General features: G+C 31.7%; 3 protein-coding genes and 1 pseudogene across 9 annotated transcripts; 1 reads left to right on the forward strand and 3 right to left on the reverse strand.

Annotated features, from left to right (window-relative positions):
* Window positions 1-834: 834 nt before the first annotated feature.
* On the reverse strand, window positions 835-6,881 carry LOC114383951 (UPF0481 protein At3g47200-like). Of its 4 annotated transcripts, none has more exons than XR_003660602.1 (3): window positions 4,967-6,881; window positions 3,735-3,898; window positions 835-1,580 (listed from the first exon to the last, which is right to left on the reverse strand). XR_003660602.1 is itself a non-coding variant. In XM_028343654.1 (3 exons), the coding sequence occupies exon 2, from the start codon at window positions 6,373-6,375 to the stop codon at window positions 4,969-4,971; it is 1,407 nt and encodes a 468-aa protein (XP_028199455.1). In that variant the 5' UTR covers window positions 6,376-6,405; window positions 6,683-6,880; the 3' UTR covers window positions 3,980-4,252; window positions 4,967-4,968. The 4 variants fall into 4 exon arrangements, 2 of the variants coding, with proteins under 2 accessions (XP_028199455.1, XP_028199452.1); XR_003660603.1 differs by lacking the exons at window positions 835-1,580; window positions 3,735-3,898 and adding exons at window positions 3,980-4,252; window positions 4,692-4,746; XM_028343654.1 differs by lacking the exons at window positions 835-1,580; window positions 3,735-3,898 and adding an exon at window positions 3,980-4,252 and having other exon boundaries at window positions 4,967-6,405; window positions 6,683-6,880.
* Window positions 1,677-3,728, reverse strand: LOC114383968 (annotated as a pseudogene).
* Window positions 6,882-9,366: 2,485 nt separating the features above from the next.
* On the reverse strand, window positions 9,367-10,007 carry LOC114370597. The gene has a single exon (XM_028327997.1). It carries the CDS (start codon window positions 9,964-9,966, stop codon window positions 9,610-9,612), a length of 357 nt encoding a protein of 118 aa, XP_028183798.1. The 5' UTR covers window positions 9,967-10,007; the 3' UTR covers window positions 9,367-9,609.
* Window positions 10,008-12,659: 2,652 nt separating this feature from the next.
* On the forward strand, window positions 12,660-19,163 carry LOC114383976 (probable choline kinase 2). Of its 4 annotated transcripts, XM_028343671.1 has the most exons (11): window positions 12,720-12,874; window positions 13,059-13,110; window positions 13,215-13,265; window positions 13,657-13,697; window positions 13,788-14,172; window positions 16,503-16,624; window positions 16,708-16,903; window positions 17,310-17,427; window positions 17,533-17,580; window positions 18,298-18,398; window positions 18,781-19,163. In XM_028343671.1, the coding sequence occupies exons 5-11, from the start codon at window positions 13,819-13,821 to the stop codon at window positions 18,919-18,921; spliced, it is 1,080 nt and encodes a 359-aa protein (XP_028199472.1). In that variant the 5' UTR covers window positions 12,720-12,874; window positions 13,059-13,110; window positions 13,215-13,265; window positions 13,657-13,697; window positions 13,788-13,818; the 3' UTR covers window positions 18,922-19,163. The 4 variants fall into 4 exon arrangements, 3 of the variants coding, with proteins under 3 accessions (XP_028199468.1, XP_028199472.1, XP_028199475.1); XM_028343667.1 differs by lacking the exon at window positions 13,657-13,697 and having other exon boundaries at window positions 12,660-12,874; window positions 18,781-19,122; XR_003660604.1 differs by lacking the exon at window positions 13,657-13,697 and having other exon boundaries at window positions 12,719-12,874; window positions 17,533-17,650; window positions 18,781-18,806.
* Window positions 19,164-20,230: the final 1,067 nt, after the last annotated feature.

Consider the following 20,230-nt stretch of genomic DNA (forward strand, 5'->3'; position numbering starts at 1 on the left):
TGTGATGGGCTCCATTGTGAGAATCCGACGATCATTGGAAGCGTGATGAGTTAAAACGATTTTGAAAATAATTGAAATTTTGAAATGATTGTATGTATTGCATAGTTCATAGGTAGAGTCAGCGTGTTAAAATGATTTATGGGTTGGACCTAAATCAGGAGGGAGAGACCCTGATGGACTCTTTGGAGTCTATGCCTTGGGAGCAAATACATTTTGTTTGAGTGCTCCTTTTAAGCCTGTGCCGATCCCACATGGTTGAAACATTCTCGCAAAATAGAGTGACCATAACTGATCTCCCTATGATTTTACTAAGTGAGAGTGACGTGACTTACCCATTGTGAGGCATGTCTTGTCATGTACTTCTAAGCGCCCGACGAGATTTTTCACTGAAAATGATACCACATTGCATGTAGGCTTGAGTCTAGTGTATCTGTTGTATAATGCTTGTGTTTGACTTTTATCGAGTAAACGATTGAGGTTTTGGTGTTATTTTTTGGAGTGTGTGAACTTGAATAAGTGTGAATAATGTGTGTGATTTTGTGAAGTGATGTTGTTTATGTAAATTCAACCCTAAGTATTATATGTTTCACATGCTCTAGTGTTTTATTATACACGAATGTGATAATTTATTCCCAGTGTGTGTTTGTGTTTGGGTTGAATGTCATTTTGTTTCAGGTGAGCCAGCATATGATGAGTTCCATGCTGGAGATGGAGAGACTTAGTCTTTATTAGAGAAAATGCTCGGATAAATGTGACATCGGGGTATAAGATTTTATTTCATATGTTACAATTTCATAAATAGTATAATTGTTTTATGTTTTCCGCTATTAGTTTGACTTCTTTTCATTCAGAATGGACGACCCTTACACATGTTCATTATAACCTAAATTTAATTCTCTAAGGATCCTTACACATGTTCATTCTAACCCCAATTGCAATAAACTCATCACTTACCTCTAAGCGATGACCCTTACACATGTTCATTATAACCCAAATTTAATTCTCTAAGGATCCTTACACATGTTCATTCTAACCCCAATTGCAATAAACTCATCCCTTACCTCTAAGCGAGCTCACGTGTGTATTGTGACAGCGGCGACATCTCTAGTAATTTCCTGAAATTCCTCAAGTTTTTTCTCTGATTGCTCTAATAAGGTTCTCAAACGTTAAAGATGATGAAAAAGAATTGAAGCCTCCATTTATATTGTCTTCGTGCGATTCCGTTTTCTCTCTCCATGAATAATATCTCACAAATCCCAACGGTGAAGGTGTGCGGAATTGAAGAGACCGATATTAATGATTTTCAATAAATTTCAATTTCAATTAATGAATTAAAGAGAGTTCTCTCACTAGCATTCATCTTATTTATCTTATTTCAATATAACAATCATTATTCGTTCTCTTAGAAGGGCTCAGAATTCTCAAAACCACAACAAATAATGGTTATTTGAGGCAAACATAGCATCATTTCTTAAACTACATATAATCAATTGTTGTTAATTAGAGCGAGTAGCAAAAAAGATCCCATCCTTGTGTCCAACTGTAAGCATCTCCTAAAACTCGCATGAGTGGCTTGTTCTCTGAATCGAAACATTTTCAACAAAAAGGAACACTTGTCCATGAGAAGATAAATGAATAATGATAATTTTTTTGAAAAATGCTCATAGAAGTTGGTATATATCATTGCCAGTTCTATAAATATCTACACCTATCAAGAGCTAGAGAGAAATTTACTAATTGCTAATAAAAAAGTCTTACTAGAAATATTACAAAATGTGATTAGGATTTAGTGTATCATAATTTCTTACCTTTAAAACAATGAGATGACTGAACATATAGCTTGAATTAAAGTAAACAAAAGTAGTAGAACTGCAGCAGTTGTAGATGCTTTTTTCCATGGAGTGTTGAAGTACTCATGATAAAAGATAGCCTTGTACTTGTTGCGAGGGTTTTCATGGAATTTAATCAAATCATGGTAGAGAGTACAATACTCTTCACTCATGTATGACACTATAACATTTGAGCAAAGACTGTTAAACATTTTAACTACAGCATTAGCATCACCCATCCAATTGACTATAATTTTCTTATCAACTAGTATGTTCACATCTTTTTCAGTGTTGATAAGGAAATTTAGTAAGAATAAGAACTGAGTAACATTGGGTGAAAGTATGTAGTGACATTGCTCTAATGCCAATATATTCCTGAACAGTGTCTCTGTCCTATCTTCAATAGTTAAGCATGGCATTTCCATTACACCCTTACGATGATGATATTTCAATTCAAACAAACATTTGCAAGAACTAGCCTTGAATACCATACCCACCTCTGATAGTTGGCTTGCACTTGGTAAATGATTAACCATATAACCTACTTTCAGACTTTCATGATGAATTTTTGATGGTTGCATAAAAGTTCTCAGAAGATCAGTGAAGTGTTTTGGACTATCAATTGTGTTTTCTCTTATGCCAATATAGTTGTATTTTCGAAAATAGTGAAAAGTAATGCTAAGAAATGAGAGAGACTCGACATCTCTTATAGGGCCAATGAAGTCCTCCACGTATTCAACATTCTTAAAGGGAAATTCAACTTTCATACCGGCTTAGCAGAGTTGAATATGTCTTCAAGAACGGAGAAAGGAAGTTGGTTTTCAAGTAGTGTCAAGTCATGAAAAACATCATTGACCAACCATGATTTTGATAAAGGATCTATATCAATGGAAGCCAAGCCTGTATAGAATCTTAGAAAATGCTCAATAATAAAACAAGCATCAACTAGAATCATAGTTAAGAAATCATTGCTGTTGCAATTAATAGGCTCCCCATAACAACTCCGAATTCGCTTTTCCTTCTCAATAAGTCTTTGAAATAAATGCTTCATACTTAACTGCTTGCTTCGATTTAGAAATCTCCGAAGATATTCCAGTTTGAGTTCTTCCATTCGCACCAAAGTGTTGTTCTCTCCATTAGAGTCACGCGGTTTGTGAAACGGACCAATGGAAACAACTTGAGGAGTATAAGCTTTTGGATTACCTTCACGAAATTTCTGTGGTACTTTATAAATGCATTGCTCATTGACTTCAGACATTTGTAGAACCACATTTGGCAGCATCTTGGTCAACTCTGTCTCCAAGTACTGGGCTTGACTTTGTGAACAAATTTGTTGTCCCTCCATTTCCTTAATATTTCCTAGCTTGCCATGGTGAAAGTCATAGATCAACGACATAAAGTTAAGTTGGATCAGGCGTATGACTTAATCCAATAACAGGTTTAGTACAAATCTGAAACTAGGAAGTGTATGCATTACTGGACATGAATATGATTTTTTTTTGGGTCTAGAGTAAGAGACTTTGAGTGTCCCCCAACCTATTGGATCAAAGAATAATCTTGCTCGGAGTGCATGGTTACAGTTGGTGCAAGAAAATTTTGCGCACAATAAGAATCAAATACAGGATTTCTCGTTAAATAGATTGTTTCTCCACGTGTAAACGCAAAGAAGCCTTATATCACTACATCAACCTTATGGGTTATATGAATATGATATATGACATTGACATAAGATACAATATATTTTAAAAATTATAGGATATGTTACGTTTAAGGCAAAACTAATGAAATTAATGTAATATTAAACTCCAAATAGAAACATAAAATTAATGTCAATTGAAAAATATTGTGAAATATTCTTGTAAGCAATTGACAAAAATAGAGCAAAAAGGAGCTAGGAGAAGGAACCTGATAGTGAAGCTGTTAAGGATTAATCTTCAGCAAATCACTTAAACATGCACAGCTCGATCCACTCTTGAGATCTTGAGATAATAGCCTGCTTCAGATTATTCTCATTTTTCCGGAATGACGTTTAATGCTTTATAGAATTTTCATTCATGCTAAACCGAGTCCTTCAAATGGAATAAGTCAACACCGTGAATGGTCAATATTCAAAAGCTGACTTGCACTTTATTAATGTATTAGACTATTAGTAATCGACATTGTCCTTTATGGATTAATTTAATGAAATTGATGATGTGTTCCAACTGTCACCATTTGTCCTAATTATTGCTAGCGGTGCAACCTTGTTAAGAAATTATTAAAAAAAACATTTAAAAAAAGTCATACAAATTTTATGTTCCAAAGTTGGACATCAAACACATAATAGTTAAAAGTTTTATAAAAACAATACAACTAGAATGATTTCCATGATCTTCTTCAGATGATAGTAGCTTGAGGGTGATCAACTGAATCATTACCATTACCTGAAAAATGAAAAATTAAAGCGTGATTCCGAAAACTCCTTAATGGACTATTTTTTTTAGATCTAAGGTATTAATTACCTATCATACATGGAAATTATAAATACTTTGGATGACTCATTTATTCATGTTCAATACATAATGCCAATGGTTTTTCAACACAATCAATTCTTGTAGATTTTTTCAGACGATCAAAATAGGCTACACCTACACGATTATTAATAAGAGATCATGTCATTCACAGTACACAAACACAAACCTACCAAAACCTTCCAAATCTCAAAACAGGGTTACAGGTTTCACTATTCTAGGATTTATAATCTACTGTGAATGTACAGTTCTCTTTTTAACTTTTCCTACTTCCAATACAACATCACATTTTCCTATCTCAAACCCTAATCTATTTTCAAAACCAACCACAGCCACTATGTAGAAAACTCACTTGTGTCCAATGGTAAGCTTCTCTTAAAACTCGCTTGAGTGGCTTATTCTTTGAACTGAAAAAGAAAATATGAACACTTCTCCATAGGAAGATATGAGAATAATGATATTTGGAAAAAAATTGCTCATAAAAGTGAGCACCATTGAAACTTCTATGAAAATCTACTCCCATCAAGAGCTGGTAAGAAAGTTACTAATCAATGGTAAAAAAAAATTCTTACAAGAAATATTGCAACAAAATGATCTGATTAAGATTTAGTGTATATAATTTCTTACCTTCAAAAAAACGAGATGACGGAACATATAGTCTGAATCAGAGTGAGCAAAAGGAGTAGAACTGCAGCAGATGTAGATGCTTTTTTCCATGGAGTGTTGAAGTACTCATGATAAAAGATAGCCTTGTACTTGTTGCGAGGATTTTCATAGAATTTAACCAAGTTATCACAGAGAGAAAAACACTCTTCACTGATAAATGGCAGACCAACATTTGAACAAAGACTGTTAAACATTTTAGCCACAGCATTGGCATCACCCAACCAATTGATAAAAATTTTGTTATCAATTAGTATGCTTGCGTCTTTGTCGGTGTTGACAAGACAATCTAGGATGAACAAGTACTGAGTCATGTTGGGTGAAAGTATGTAGCGACATTGCTCTAATGCCAGTATATTTCTCAACTCCGTCTCCGTCTTGTGATTTATAAGTATGCATGGAATTTCCATAACACCCATATGATGATCATATTTTATGTCAAACAAGCCTGGAGTTAAACTAGCTTTGAATATCAGACCTACCTCTGATAGTTGGCTTGCACTTGGTATAAGTTTATCCATAAAACCTGATTTTAGACTTTCAGGAGGAATTGGAATTGGAAGCCAAAAGATTCTTAGAAGATCAATGAAATGATATGGACGATCAATATGGGCAGGTTCTATGATATAGTGGTTGTATTTTCGAAAATAGTGGAAAGTAATAGCAATAAAGGAGAGAGACTCAACATCTGTAATAGGGCCAGCGTAGTCGTCGTTTATGCCTTTAACATCCTTGTAGGGAAATTCAACAATCATACCCGGGTGAGCAGAGTTGAATATGTCTTCAAGAACGAAAAAAGGAAGTTGATTTTCAAGCAGAATCATATCATGATAAATATCACTTAACAAGCATGGTTCTGATAAGGTGTCTCTTTCTGTTAAAGTTAAGCCTGTATAGTATCTAAGAAAATGCTCAATTATAAAACAAGCATCAACTAGAATCATCGTTAAGAAATCGTCGCTGCTATAACTGACAGGCTCTGCATAATAACCTCTTATCTGCTTTTCCTTCTCAATAAGTCTGAGAAATAAACCCTTCATGCTCAAGTGCTTGTTTCTATTTAGAAATTTCTCAAGATATTTCAGCTTTCGTTCTTCCATTAGTTTCAAATTGTCACCTCCGTTAGAGTACCGTGGATTGTGAAACGGGCCAATTGAAACAACCCGAGGAGTATAGGCTTTTGGATTAACACGGCGAAATTTTTCTGGTACTCTATAAATGCATTTCTCATTGAGTTCTGTAATTTCTGGATCCACTTTTCGAAGCATGTTGGTTAATTGTGTCTCCAAATACTGAGCCTGAGCTTGACTCTCTGAACTACTTGTGCTGCCTATCTCCGAATATTCTGGAATCACTGATGAAGCTCCGTCCATTCCTTAATATTTTCAATTCTGGTGTGGTCACTGCATGTTATAGACCAGCAACATGAAATTAAGTTGGATCAATTAAGTATCACTTAATCCAATAACAGCTTTAGCACGAATCTGGAACTAGGAAGTAGGAAGTGTATATACTATTGGACATGAATGTAATATATGGCGTTGACATACGATGCAATATGTTTTAAAAATTACAGGATAGGTAATTAGAGCAAAACATATAAATTAATGTCATTTGAAAAACATCAAATATTCTTGTAAGCAATCGAAAAATAATAGAACAAAGAGGAGGAGAAACAACCTGATAGTGAATTTGTTAAGAATTAAGCTTCAAGCCTTCAGCAATTCACTTTAACATGAATAACTCCACTCTTGAGCTTTTGAAATTATAACCATCTGCTTCAGATTGTTTTCATTTTTCCGGAATGATGCTTTCTGCTTTATATGATATGCATTCATGCTAAACCAAGTCCTTCAAATGGGATAAGTCAATGCTGGAGTCAACACCATCGTGTATGGCCAATATTCAAAAGCTGCCTTGCACTATATTTATGTATTAGTAATTGGTAGGTAATGACATTGTCCTTTACAGATTTGGCAATTTAATGAAATTGATCTGTTCCAACTGCCACATTTGGCTCTACTTATTGTTATCAATGCAAGAGTCCTACCTCCTACTAGTTCAGTCTAAGGACAATGTGTTCCACGAGCCATTTCCAAACTAAGCTAAATAAATTGGATTGAACTATCAATAGTTTCTAATTGTTGATGCAAAATTAATTTTTCATTCGACACATTTTGACTAAGAAAACGATTTGATAGTCTTCTAGTGGTTGAAAATAGGTAAAGTTTATTCAACATGAAATATATTCTTGTACACATGCAGAATTTACTTTGGCAGAGCATTTGTGTGTGTGGGAAGTGCGACACGATAAATAACTAGATGGGCAAAAAAATAAAGCTAAGAGTTTGTCCATGAGAAGAGTGAATGTAGTCTAACTTGCTTTATAACACTTATCCGCAACATTTTGTTTGCTGATACATAGTTTCCAGAGTAAGTATCATATAATCTTGAAATATAGAAGTGTTATTGTGATTTTCCTGACACTCAGGTTGATGAATCATGCTAATGTGTTGTTGATGAGGCTTAATTGAACTTTGTTAGGATATAAGGAGAAGGAAAAGTTAGTTAAAATGGTTGGACTATTAATGAGTTAGTAGTTACTACAGTTAGGATATTGATTAGTTAGTTAGAGGGGTATATTAGATATAAATAGAGGAAGAAGGGTAGGAGATAAGTGGATCTCTGAAATTAAGATCAAGATAACCATTGAGGGAATTAAAGAGATCAAACAGATGGTACAATTGTTGATCAAGAAAAAGGACATCAATCTTGAGTATGAAAAAGAGGAGAAACAACCCATGCAAGCAGTATCGACTTTGCAGTTGGGTGTGTTGGTAACAAAGTCACAACAAGACAATGATTTAGGAAAAGCTCTTGAAGTTTCTGCCAATGGGAGAATTGAACCCACCAAGGGGGAAGAGCTTGGTATTGAAGACAAAGACTCAAAAATCATTGAGGCTAAGGGGGTTGAGGAAATCATGGTGGAAGAAGCTAAGAATCTGCAGCAGAAAATGCAGGAACAAAAAGCCATGGAAATTGGAATTATATAGAGATTGATTGCACCTACACCACACTAGATCCGCCAAGATGCAAGCTCAAATACAACTCTTAATGGGTTGTCATCAACAAAGCCACAACCCTTAATATTCTTGTACACAAGCAGAATTTAAATTTAAAATTTATTGAAATGAAATCAAAATTTAAAATTTAAAATATGATAAGATTGTTGGTTTAAGATAATGATTGAAATTAAATTTAAAAATATATTAAATTGGATAGTTATAAAAAATATTGAAACTAAAATTTAAGATTTACAAAATTTAAAAGTTAAAATATGATAAGATTGTTAGTTTAAGATAATGATTGAAATTAAATTTAAAAATATATTAAATTGGATAGTTATAAAAAATATTGAAACTAAAATTTAAGATTTAAAATTTAATTATTAATCTGGAATTAAAAATCTTAAAAAATTTAGAAACATACAAATTGTCAATCCGTATGACTCATACGGATCAACAATCTGTATGTTTCTAAATTTCTTTTACGTACTTCTTCTTCTTTTCCGCAGATGAATAATCACCCAACTTTGCTGTATCCTCAACAACGCACGTACATCATCGGAGATAAAAAATGCTTAGAAAAAGAGACTAACGAAAGCTAACGAAAATGAATTACACTAAGGGTGTGAGATTTTATCAAAAAAAAATTATGCAAAAATAAAAATCAAACCTCCTATTTGTAACAAAAAATACCCAAGGGTATTTTTGACATTTTCAAAAACTGCCGAGTGTCCTAACAAAAATGCTAGATGCCCCAAACAGTTTTCATGAGTTAGATAGGGGTTTATTAGATATAAACATGGGAAGAAGGATAGGAAGGAGGGGGATGTGTTCATTTTGAAGATTGGGCCTTAACTCTTTATGAAAAAGAAATCCTTGGAGGAGTATTATCTCTTATTTTTTATTCTTCTCATCCTATTAAATAAAACCTTTTTTTTTTTTTGTCATTTCAATTCTTGATTACCAACTATCTTCCTTATCTGCAACTATTAAGACTTTTAATACACATTTATATTTTTTTTTATTTTTTTTATCATATATATATATATATATAAAACAAGCTATATACTACTATTAAGATTGATACACATGTATACACATTTTGTACCCCTAGAAATCTGACAAAATATTGTGTACTGAATTGGGGAAGAATTTTTCATCAGATAAGGAAGAATTGCTTTTGTGAGCTGAATTGGAATCATATTGTGTACTTGTTTTGTGTTATTTAAGATTTTCCATATAGTAAGAATGATATATTAATCTTATGGTTTAGCCGGGCATTATCTGAGAAAAAAAAAATAATGATAAAGGTACTTAATTTCAAACTAAAGATTCATGTTTTACTTTACAGAATCTAAGGACATAACATCTATTAAAGATTACAAGACCTTCCATATATATACATGGATACAAAAGAGACACTCTTGACATACTGCCAAAGTTTGGTGTTGGTTTAACTTGGAGTTTTACGCAACAATCGATTATCACTGCTGAAACTGAGACTATAAGAGACCAAGAAGAAATATAATGAACGCGAAATCCTTATTTCCAGGTTAGTAATGGAGGAGAAGTTCTAGCAGGATTAACTATATTGCCATCAGAATCATATATTATGACACCAGAGAAATCAGGGAGCTGGCACTTCCCACCCATTAGAATGTTCTTCTGCCAAAGTGAGCCATCTTCTTGTCGCTCATCACAAGTGTTCATGACAGCTTCATTGTTGAATTCTATGACAGGTTCTTCTACGAAGGCATAGCAAGAGATCCACTTAGGCCATTTGCGTGAATGAGAAGCACACATAAGCAATGCAATGGCACACACCATAAGGCTCATAACAGTGAAGCCAATATGTGAAATGCTTGGTAGAGGGTGGATCATTACCAGTGACCGAGCCATAGCAATTAGAGAAATTAATCAGAAAGTATATGTTTGATACATTAAGTGGTTATATGACTAACAATATATATAATGTCTTGTGCTTCAATTTGGAATTCTCAACTAGCTAGAAAGTGTAGTTGGTGTATATGGATTTGTTAGCATTTGAATTTTATGGTTTTGGTATTTTACTGAACTTAGAGAAGAGGGAGAGTGGAGTGGTGTAGTTGATCTTCTTCTGTCAAGAGTGGTTGCTAATCCTCTTCAATGAATAACAGAATAAATAAACTTTCACTCAATAAAACACTATCTTTAATTTCTACCAATAAAAAAACATTGATAATGAGAAATTACTCCCTCGTGCCAATCTATGAAACAAAGGAAGGATAATAAGTTGACGGATTTGTTGGGTTTGTTGGCTGGAATTACAACCAATTGCCATAATCTCATTAGTTGAAGGGGTTGGCTTTTTGTTGGATTATTCGTTATAGTAAGTGAATGTTTGGGAACCATTTTTTTTAATAGGAATTTGGGTACCACATGAAAAAGTATTTTTAAGATTGAAGTATTTTTACAAAATGAACATATTCTTACTTTTGGTTTCATTTTGCTTTTATATTCATTAAATTGTATTGGAACGCATACTTCAGTAATTTCAACTCCAAAGTAAACATACATTAAATAATTTAATAACAATATAATATTAGGTTGGATAACTTTTTATGCTTGCTATGTGCATATTTTACTTGGTGGATACTTAACACAGCAGTTGTAAAAGGTGTTTTATTATCTATTAGCTTTTGTAACTCAAAACTGATTCTGTTATTCCTTGTACGTATATAAGAATTTTTTTTTCTGATAAAAAATAATAAAAAAATTAAAATATTAATAATAAAAATAATAACAATAATAATAATAATATATTTTCCCTTTTTACTTACCTATCAAATTACTTTAATTTCAATATTTTATTTCTTCTTCACTTTTTTCACTTCCATCAAATAACTTTTATTTCCATTCTCTTTTTACTTCTTTTCCTTCCTTCCTTTTCAATTTTTACACTTTTATTCTTTTTCATCCCTCACAATCAAACATTAAGTTTATATATATATATATATATATATATATATATATATATAAACCAAAAACTACCTAAAAAAATATCAGATATCATTTGTTCTTATCTTAAATTCCAAACAGAAAACGCATAAAAAATTTGTAAATTATGAAAGTTCCCTTCCTCGTTTATCATTTATTATTTTTCCTTATATAAAATTGTAAATAAAGTGTAACACTTATCTACACTTCATTTCTAAATGATATAAAAGTTATTACTCATAAAAGCTATTGTCTTATCCTTAGATGGCTTTTCAGCTAGACTGATTGAACGGAATATATAAATGTTATAAATTTTTTGATATTTTATTCAATTCTTATGAATAAAAAAATAATTTTTCATATTTTTTATTAATACATTAAATATATAAATCATTAATTGTATAATATAAATCATTAATTTTTTTATTATGACACATATATAATAATTAAGATTAATTTAATGAATATCATAATTACATTTATAATTTAATAAAATACCATAATTTATCAATATGTCATTAATGAAATATCATAATTTATTAACATATCATTAATTCAAATAAAATTAGATTCAAATGCCTTTAAATATATCTAAAAAATTCCTTAATTTATATTATATTATAAATTAAAATATGTAGAGTTAATTGCAATGACCATCCAATCTCATGTAACTTATTTTTATTACATTCATTACTCTTTCTTTTATCGCATCACTTTTAACCTCATTGGTTAATTTTGTGAAATTTTTGTTAGTAAATTTAATAAAAGAAAAAAAAATATTCATTTATGAAAGAAAAATCAAAGATAAAAGAAAATGATGTTTAAATAGTGGCATGAAGAATTTTGTGGAAAACCATTTTAATACTCCATTAACCTAATTTTTTAAGTTTACTTTATTGGACTTAAATTTTTATTTAGTTTGTTGAGAAATTTAGTATGAATTATTATATACAAATGTACTTATCAACAATCATTCTAATGTGGATCAATTGCAAAAGTAGAAGGAATTAATGTTTCTAGATGATCGATGAAACAAAAATCAATAATTAAGATGTTTTTATAAGATTAAAAAAATAAAAGTATCTAAATGTAATAAAAACAAATCATGTGAATATTATAATTTACTCAAATATGTATCTTAGATAAAAAGACAAGTGAAGTCTCACAATTAAATGTTATATTTGACAAATTAGTTAATATATTTACAATTAATTATGTAAGAGTGACATATGATTGTTACTCAAACAGAATTACCTATAAAAAAAATACATGTAAAAAAAAAAACTCAAATTTCACCTTTCAATAATATACTCTTAAAAGAAAGAATAATACATGAAAAGGGGAAAGCTTTATCATGGCACGCCTCCGTCCATAAAAATATACGAGGTGGTTACACATAATAATCATGTTCTGGCATAGCCATCACCTTTAGAATCTCAAACAAGATTCATTCTCTCCACGTGATCAGTTTTCATTGGCACCGCCCCTCACAAGAATCTGCCACCGTCCAAAATACAAAGAATCCAAAAGAAAAAGAAAAGGAAAATAATAAACCAATAAAATTTTATTTCATGATCCTCTTCATCACGGCAAATCAAAATCAAGGAAGAATAGAAATTTTATTTTTATTGCTCTATTAATTGCATCATCTATATTGCATTATATAGCATCTTGTTTCAGTGATCATTAAACAAGTCTTGTGGGGTTCCTCATTTTGCAAGCTTTCTTTGGTTTCACACCATTTTTCTATTGACTTCATCACAATATAAAAGATCATTAGTGTCGGTATTATCACCACCATATTCTTTTGGACTTCCTCTGCTATTTCTAGGTCTGTTTCCAAATCTCTTTCTTTCTTGCTTCATTTTCTTTTTACCCCTTTGATGTTAATCATTCTTCTTGGTTAGTAGTTTTGTTTTTTTTTTAAATCATTATTTTATTTTGGTCCTTTTGTAATTTGGGTTTTTGAGGATTTTTTGTCACTTTTGTTTTTTTATGCATTGTTTACTGTGTAGGTTTCGTTTTATTTGGCTTTGATTTTCTTCTGCAACCTTATCTACTGCAAAGGTGAGTTCCTGAATCGTCATTTCTCACTTTTTCTTTCCTCTTATTCCGAATCAGTTTTCAATTTCTGAGTTTATGGATTCCCTTTCTCCGTATGCATGTTTCAGCTTTGATTACTGAGTCTAACTTACCCTGCCACAGTTTGCCTTGTTTACCTGGTAAGATTCTATAATCTAAATTCAACTAAGTATCCCAAAAGGATTGTAATTTTTTTCCATATTTTTCTTTTTTCTGCAGAAGGGTTGTTAAATCTTTTTTTTTATTTTTTATGCGTTCTACGCGTTTCTACCAGTCAACTTTCTCTGAGTTCTCTGTTTCTTGGGTGGATTTTTAAATCCCTATTCAAACAATTTTTTTCCAAATAAGAAATGAACTTTCACACAGGATCGGCCCTAATGACTTTTTTTCCCAATTGAGTCATCAATGTTTTCTGCTTTCTCCGTGTGTTTATTTTATTGCATGGGATGGAGGAACTTGGGTGGAATTTTAAATCCGCAATTCAATATAATTTTATATATATATATATAAAAGAATCTAACTTTCACACAGGATCATCGGTTATAATGTTTTCTCTCAATTTGGTCATCAAGGTATTCTGGTCTCTCCATGTGTTCTGTTCTATTGCAAGGGATAGAAGATCTTAACTCTGTTTCAATTTCCCTGTTTTTCTTCACAAGCAGAGCTCTGTTTTTAACTGGTCTTTGATCAAGGATGGCCATAAAGGCAATTGAGTTGTTGAAAGGAAGCGGAAACCATGAAGAGATATTTGAAGTTCTTGCAGCAGTGGCTGCATCTTTGGGGGATGTAATAGATGATGTGAACACTTTGCAGGTAACACCTTTAAAGGGGGCAATGACCAATGAGGTTTTTGAGGTAAATTGGCCAACCAAAAGTGATGGTCATCAAAGAAGGGTTCTTGTTCGATTATATGGTGAAGGTGTTGAGGTTTTCTTCAACAGGGTGGATGAAATCCAAACCTTTGAGTGCATGTCAAAGCATGGACAGGGTCCACGCCTTCTTGGGAGGTTCACCACTGGCAGAGTTGAGGAGTTCATTCATGCCAAAGTATGTGATCAACTTCTTGTATTTCCTTGTTCTGATTAGTTAATTTTTGGGTGAATCTCTGTTTTAATTCCTATCATTATAAGCACCAATTATTTTTAGTCATTTTTTATAAATTCTTTATTTTGGTAATTAATTTTGTAAGAGATCATTTAAGAGTAAATAGTGTAGACACTGTAAATGATTTTTGCACTGTCATCCAATCATCAACAGCCATGTATAACAAGTTTGTTGTTTTTATTTTCAATAATTATCCCAAAAAAATCATACTAACAATTATTTCTGTTTGGTTGGATTGTTGGAGGGTAATTTTTTTTTTTTACACTAACTAACAGTATATAGAAATTAAACTCTTTAAACTTTCAACATAACTATACAAAGAACTAAAATAATGGTTTACTGTTTAATTTCAGCTTTATTATCAAGTGTTTCCAGAAAATTATCTTGGCTTAGTTATATTATTATTATTATTATAATATAAAAGTGGCTACAATGATTACATTTGAATTGATGGTTATTGTTTGTGATTTGGAGAACATATGCTTAATTTAAAGTCACTTCTCTTTTTCCAATTTGCTTTTTTATTCTATTTAAAAAGTTTTTCTTTGGCCTTGGCTGTTAGCTTTTTCTATTTTATTCTCTTTTTCTTTGGACGAGTGGAGGCTGTTAGCATTTCCTATTAGTTCTTTAGATTAAATAAGAAGCATCTTTAGCATATTAAATTGAATGGTATTGAGTCAACTGCTCTAAGGTGCTTGCTTTCCCATTCTTTTTGCTCCAAATTCCACCCCTAAATGATATGTCTTACGCTATCGATAAAAAAACTAAAAAAAACTTATTTTGAAAGTTACTTATTTTGTCCTTTTCCTACCTCTATTTGAGTCAATAGATGGCCATTAAGAAGTACATATGTGTAATTTATGCACTCAAGTAGTTGCCTTTATTTGGGGAAGATCATATACGTCCGAGTATGTGATTATCTTCTTGTGTTTCCCTTTTTCTAATTAATTAATTCTAAAATAAACTCTCCTTGAGATTATTAAGCACCAATTACTTTATATGGCCATTGATTTTTTAAAATGTTATTTACTTTAGTTCTTTTTTATTATTATATTTTTCAACTACATTAAGGGTAAAAGTGTATGGAGTTTTACAAAGTCACTAAAGTGGAGGGCTTTGTAAAGTAAAAAATAATGGCTGAAATAAGACTTTTGCAAGGTTAAAAATTAAGATAAACGATATTTATATTGTGAAAAACTGCAATGAGGATTTACTTGTTAATTCTTTACATTTGCTGCATAATATTATAATTTAAAAGTGGCTGCAATAATTAGATTCAAAATTGATGTTTTTGTGATAAGGAGAATATATGCTTGACTAAAGTCACTTCTTCCTTCCTTTTCCATTTCACTTTATTATTTTATCAAAAAAGGTTTTTCTTTGCCTCTTTGGTCGTGGCTCTTCACTTTTCTATTTTATTCTGCTTACCTTTAGACGAATGGAAGGTTAACATATCTTGTAGATTAGGATCTGCATAATTTTGGCATCATAATCACATCAAGATTTTTTTGACAGATAATCATCTCAAGATAAACCACAATGTTTCTTTGTAGTTTCTATGGCAGGGTTTCTCTACCTGAAAAACATACCGTCACTTTTTATAGCTGAGAAAATTTCTTTATCCACAGCTCATAGATGGACACTTTGTATAATGTTTAAAGACTGAAAAACTTTTATATTCACTGTAAAAGCAAAATCCAGCCAAGACTAAAGATTATTTTGATTATAATCAGTACAATTAGATGAGTGTAGGTGGAAGAACTAACAATGATGGTGCCATAATAGACATTTTTCTAATGATTTCATTAAGGTCATCAATATATCAGCTGATAGCATTCCTTAAGGTCACGGGCAGCTGGGTTTATCTTGTCAGTTGTTTTGTTTTTGTCTTTTTAGTTGGGTTTGGCTTCTCAATGCCTTTGCTTTTTCTTGTTGTATATTTCAGTACATCTAGTACTGAATTTTATTTATAATATAGCCCTGGTGCAGCGGTAAAGTTGTGCTTTGGTGACTTGTTGGTTATGGGTTCGAATCCGGAAACAGTCTCTTTGCATATGCAAGGGTAAGGCTGCGTACAACATCCCTCCCCCATACTTTCGCATAGCGAAGAGCCTCTGGGCAATGGGGTACGAATACAATGATTTTTACCGTGCAAAAAAAAAAAAAAAAGTGAAAATGGAACAAAAATTAAAATTCTGGACCTTACCCAAATAATGATTTCTCTCATAACATATGTTAACATGCTTTTTCTTTTCCTATTTTTGGATTTTTAGACACTCTCAGCTGCGGACCTCCGTGACCCTGAAATATCTGCTTTGATAGCATCTAAGATGAGGGAGTTTCACAATCTTCATATGCCTGGTGCAAAGAAGGCTCAGCTTTGGCAGAGAATGAGGTAATATCATAATAAATCACGCTAATCTTCAAAATCATTTTCGGTGCTGTACAGAATTATATATGCTTTTCATGTTCTTGCAGGAAGTGGCTTAGTCATGCCAAAAGTTTGTGCTCCCCTAAAGAAACCAAGAATTTTGGCCTGGACAATCTAGATGCTGAAATAAATATGCTTGTGGAGTTGTTATCTCAAGGAAATCAACAGATTGGTTTTTGTCACAATGATCTACAATATGGTAACATAATGATGGATGAAGATACAAGAGCAATCACTTTAATTGTAAGTTATATTGCTACATTTTAGTTATATATTCTATATTTATACCCTTGTTTCTGTGCTTTTTTATACTTGTGTGGCAAAGCAAGAAAATCAGCTAGTTTCCTCTTTTTATTTTCTTAATTTATTTTCAAAGTTGAGATGGGTAATTTTATCTATATATATTGTTGGACTTTCACATTCTAGTTTTGTCTTCTTTGAATGGATTTCAGAATCTATTTCTTAAATTAAGCTTTAGGGTCTGGTATTATTTATGGTCTTTACTTTGCTTTTCCAAGTTTCCAACAGTAAAGTTTCTAAGCTTGAAAAGTTTGTTCATGAATATTATAGGCTCTTTTCATATTTCATCAGTCATATCTTTTACTCACTTTTTCATTCCTAATGTTTTTTTTTTTTTTGAATGATATAGGACTATGAATATGCCAGTTACAATCCTATTGGATATGATCTGGCAAATCATTTCTGTGAAATGGTGGCAAATTACCATAGTGACGAACCTCATGTTCTTGACTACAGTAAATATCCTGGTAAATTTTACAGCCTCTATTACATTTTACAATGCTTATTTTGCTTCCCTACTTTATGCTTATTGTATTGAGATCACTCTACTGAGACAACAATTTGTATAACAGGTCTGGAGGAGCGTCAAAGGTTTGTTTATAATTATTTGAGTTCTGAAGGTTAGTCCACTAAAATCTTACTCCCACATACCACTGAAAATACATATTATTGGCAGAGATCTGGATTTAGGTAACTGCTATTGATCTATTCTCAGCTGAAAGAATAAACTTGCTCTACAATTTGGTTGATTTGTGATATCACTCCAGCTTATATTTTTAGTTTCTATACTTGGATTTTAATTGAATTATACTGACAGTGTAAAGTTTTTTCTAACTGTCATCCAATCATGGACTGTCATATAATTGAAAATTATTGACTTTTGTAATAATTATTTTAAGAGTCATATGTAGGATAATTTCTTATTAGTCAACAATGTAAAAATCTTTACATTATTAAACACTTAGCATGATAGGATTATTAAACACTTAAAGCATGATAGGGAAAAACATGCTTCTTTTTGGTAAGAATTGTAACAGTTTACACTATTAATCATTCTGTCCTTGCTGATATGGAGCTTGCAGGCATTTCTTTAACTTATTTGTAGTATATTGGATGATTTATTTAATTTGCTTATGCACTCTTCAGGGTAGGCACGAATGCAAGCCCCCCTTATCTCTTCAACTTCAATGTTGACGTAATTTTAAGAATTGTTTTACTGACCAAAGATAACTCATTAAAGCTTTCAATCATGTTAGAAAAACTGAAGTCATATCTTCAAAACGATGCTTCTGAATTTCATACACGTTTACCAATTTTAATTCGAAACTTGTGCACAGGTAAGAAACCAAGCAATAGTGAAGTGGATCAGCTAGTGAATCTTGCAGAAAAATACACTCTTGCAAACCATCTATTTTGGGGCTTGTGGGGACTTATTTCGGTATGTTTTTTTTTTTTGTTTTTTGGATAAAACATGTTTTTTTATCTCTCAGAATATCTTGAAATTCAGTTTTAGTCTCTATAAACATTAAACCACTAGGGTGGGGTTTGGGTGGTATACATGAAGGCTTAGGTTCGATCCTTAATACAGTATGTTTTTAGTTTCTACATTATAACAGATGCATAATTTTATTCCCTAGCAAGGGATTAAAACTATGTCACTTTTGAGAAATGTAAAGACTAAAAGCATTAAATTTTTGTAGGGGCTAAAATCGAATTTTGAGATATTTTAAGAGACCAAAAATATATTTTATTCTTTTTTTTTCATAGTTACTCTAAAGGTTACTTCTGTTTGCTAATGTGTTGCTTTGTGTGTGTTGCAGAGTCATGTCAATACAATTGACTTTGACTACAAGGAGTATGCGAGGCAGAGATTTCAGCAATACTGGTTGAAGAAGCCTACTTTATTGGACTCACCAAGTATCGTTTCCCAAGATGGGATTGCCAATGGTGTGAACCATTGACATGGATGCTTCTTATGTATTTAGCATGTTCAGCTTGGTATGTGTTGACTAATATATAGAAAGGCATGATGTGATGCATAAAATTTGTAAATAATATATAACTAAAAATGTGTGATTTGAGAATTTTTACAACAGTTATGTTAGTAATCCCTCCTTTTGTGATAAGTTGAGGAATGGAAGTGAGAATTCCTAGTTTGTTAATGTCTTGTGATTTGCAATAGATGGTTTATTATCCTGCAAAACAATTTTTTTATGGCATTCATAAAGTGAGAAGACCATATACCTCCAGCTAAAAACATAAAATAATTGTTGCGGTTTTGATCTGACATATAGCCACTTTGACTATTCAGTATACTTGCTTAATGGTGCATATCATTTACCTATTTAGTCTCTCTCTCTCTCTCTCTCTCTCTCTCTCTCTAACCTGTACCAAAAGCAAGATTTGAATTTAATTAAATTTAGAATCAGAACTGTAGTGAGAGAAGCAGCCTGACGAACAACTAAAAGACATCACATGGATTTTTCCCTTTAAAACGATTATTTGACTCAAATTGAACGTTAGCATAAAAAAAATGTTTTTAACACATGATTTTATTTCAAATTTCTTGTTGTAACAAAACCAAAGTGACTTTATAAGTATTCACCTTAGGAATCTACAATATAAGAGTTGTTTTTCTAATAGTAATTCAATTTAAGAGGAACAACCGATTTTTGCAACATAGAGCAATGGGTACTAAGAGGAGAGTAACTACAGTTTTTAATTTTTGGTAAATCTCATTATATTTTTATCATGTTTCGAATTGTATCTTGTGTTTTTTTATCTAGCAAATATAAATGTGCTGGATGAGGTATAAGGTTCATTTAAAAAAAAAACTTAAAAGTTGTTATGTTAGAATGAACTTAAAATAATAAAAATGATTTGATGTTATAGAAAAGGGTTATATAAAATTATTGATTATTGGTAAGAACTCAATGACAGTTAGCCAATAAAGGTTAATCCTCTATAAGTGTTTGTTGAACCTTTAAGATCTATCTTGAAAAAAAATACAAACTGAAGTACAGTTGCTTTTATTAGAGTTGGCCTTCAAACACATGAATGATGGTACGGTACTTTGGTGTCAACTCACTGACAAAGATGAACGTGATGGACCTTTAACGAAGCATGGTTGTTGACAACTACGTGAACGTGATGTTCAGTTTGTTATGGTGGTGTGCATGTGCTAGTTTAAACCGGATATTGTCGTTATATATAAGCTTTGTTTTATAAACACTAGGGGTATAAATGGGCACGGATTAACTTGCAAATCCA

This window comes from Glycine soja, chromosome 2 (assembly GCF_004193775.1).
Source record: "Glycine soja cultivar W05 chromosome 2, ASM419377v2, whole genome shotgun sequence".
NCBI classification, from domain to species: Eukaryota; Viridiplantae; Streptophyta; class Magnoliopsida; order Fabales; family Fabaceae; genus Glycine; species Glycine soja.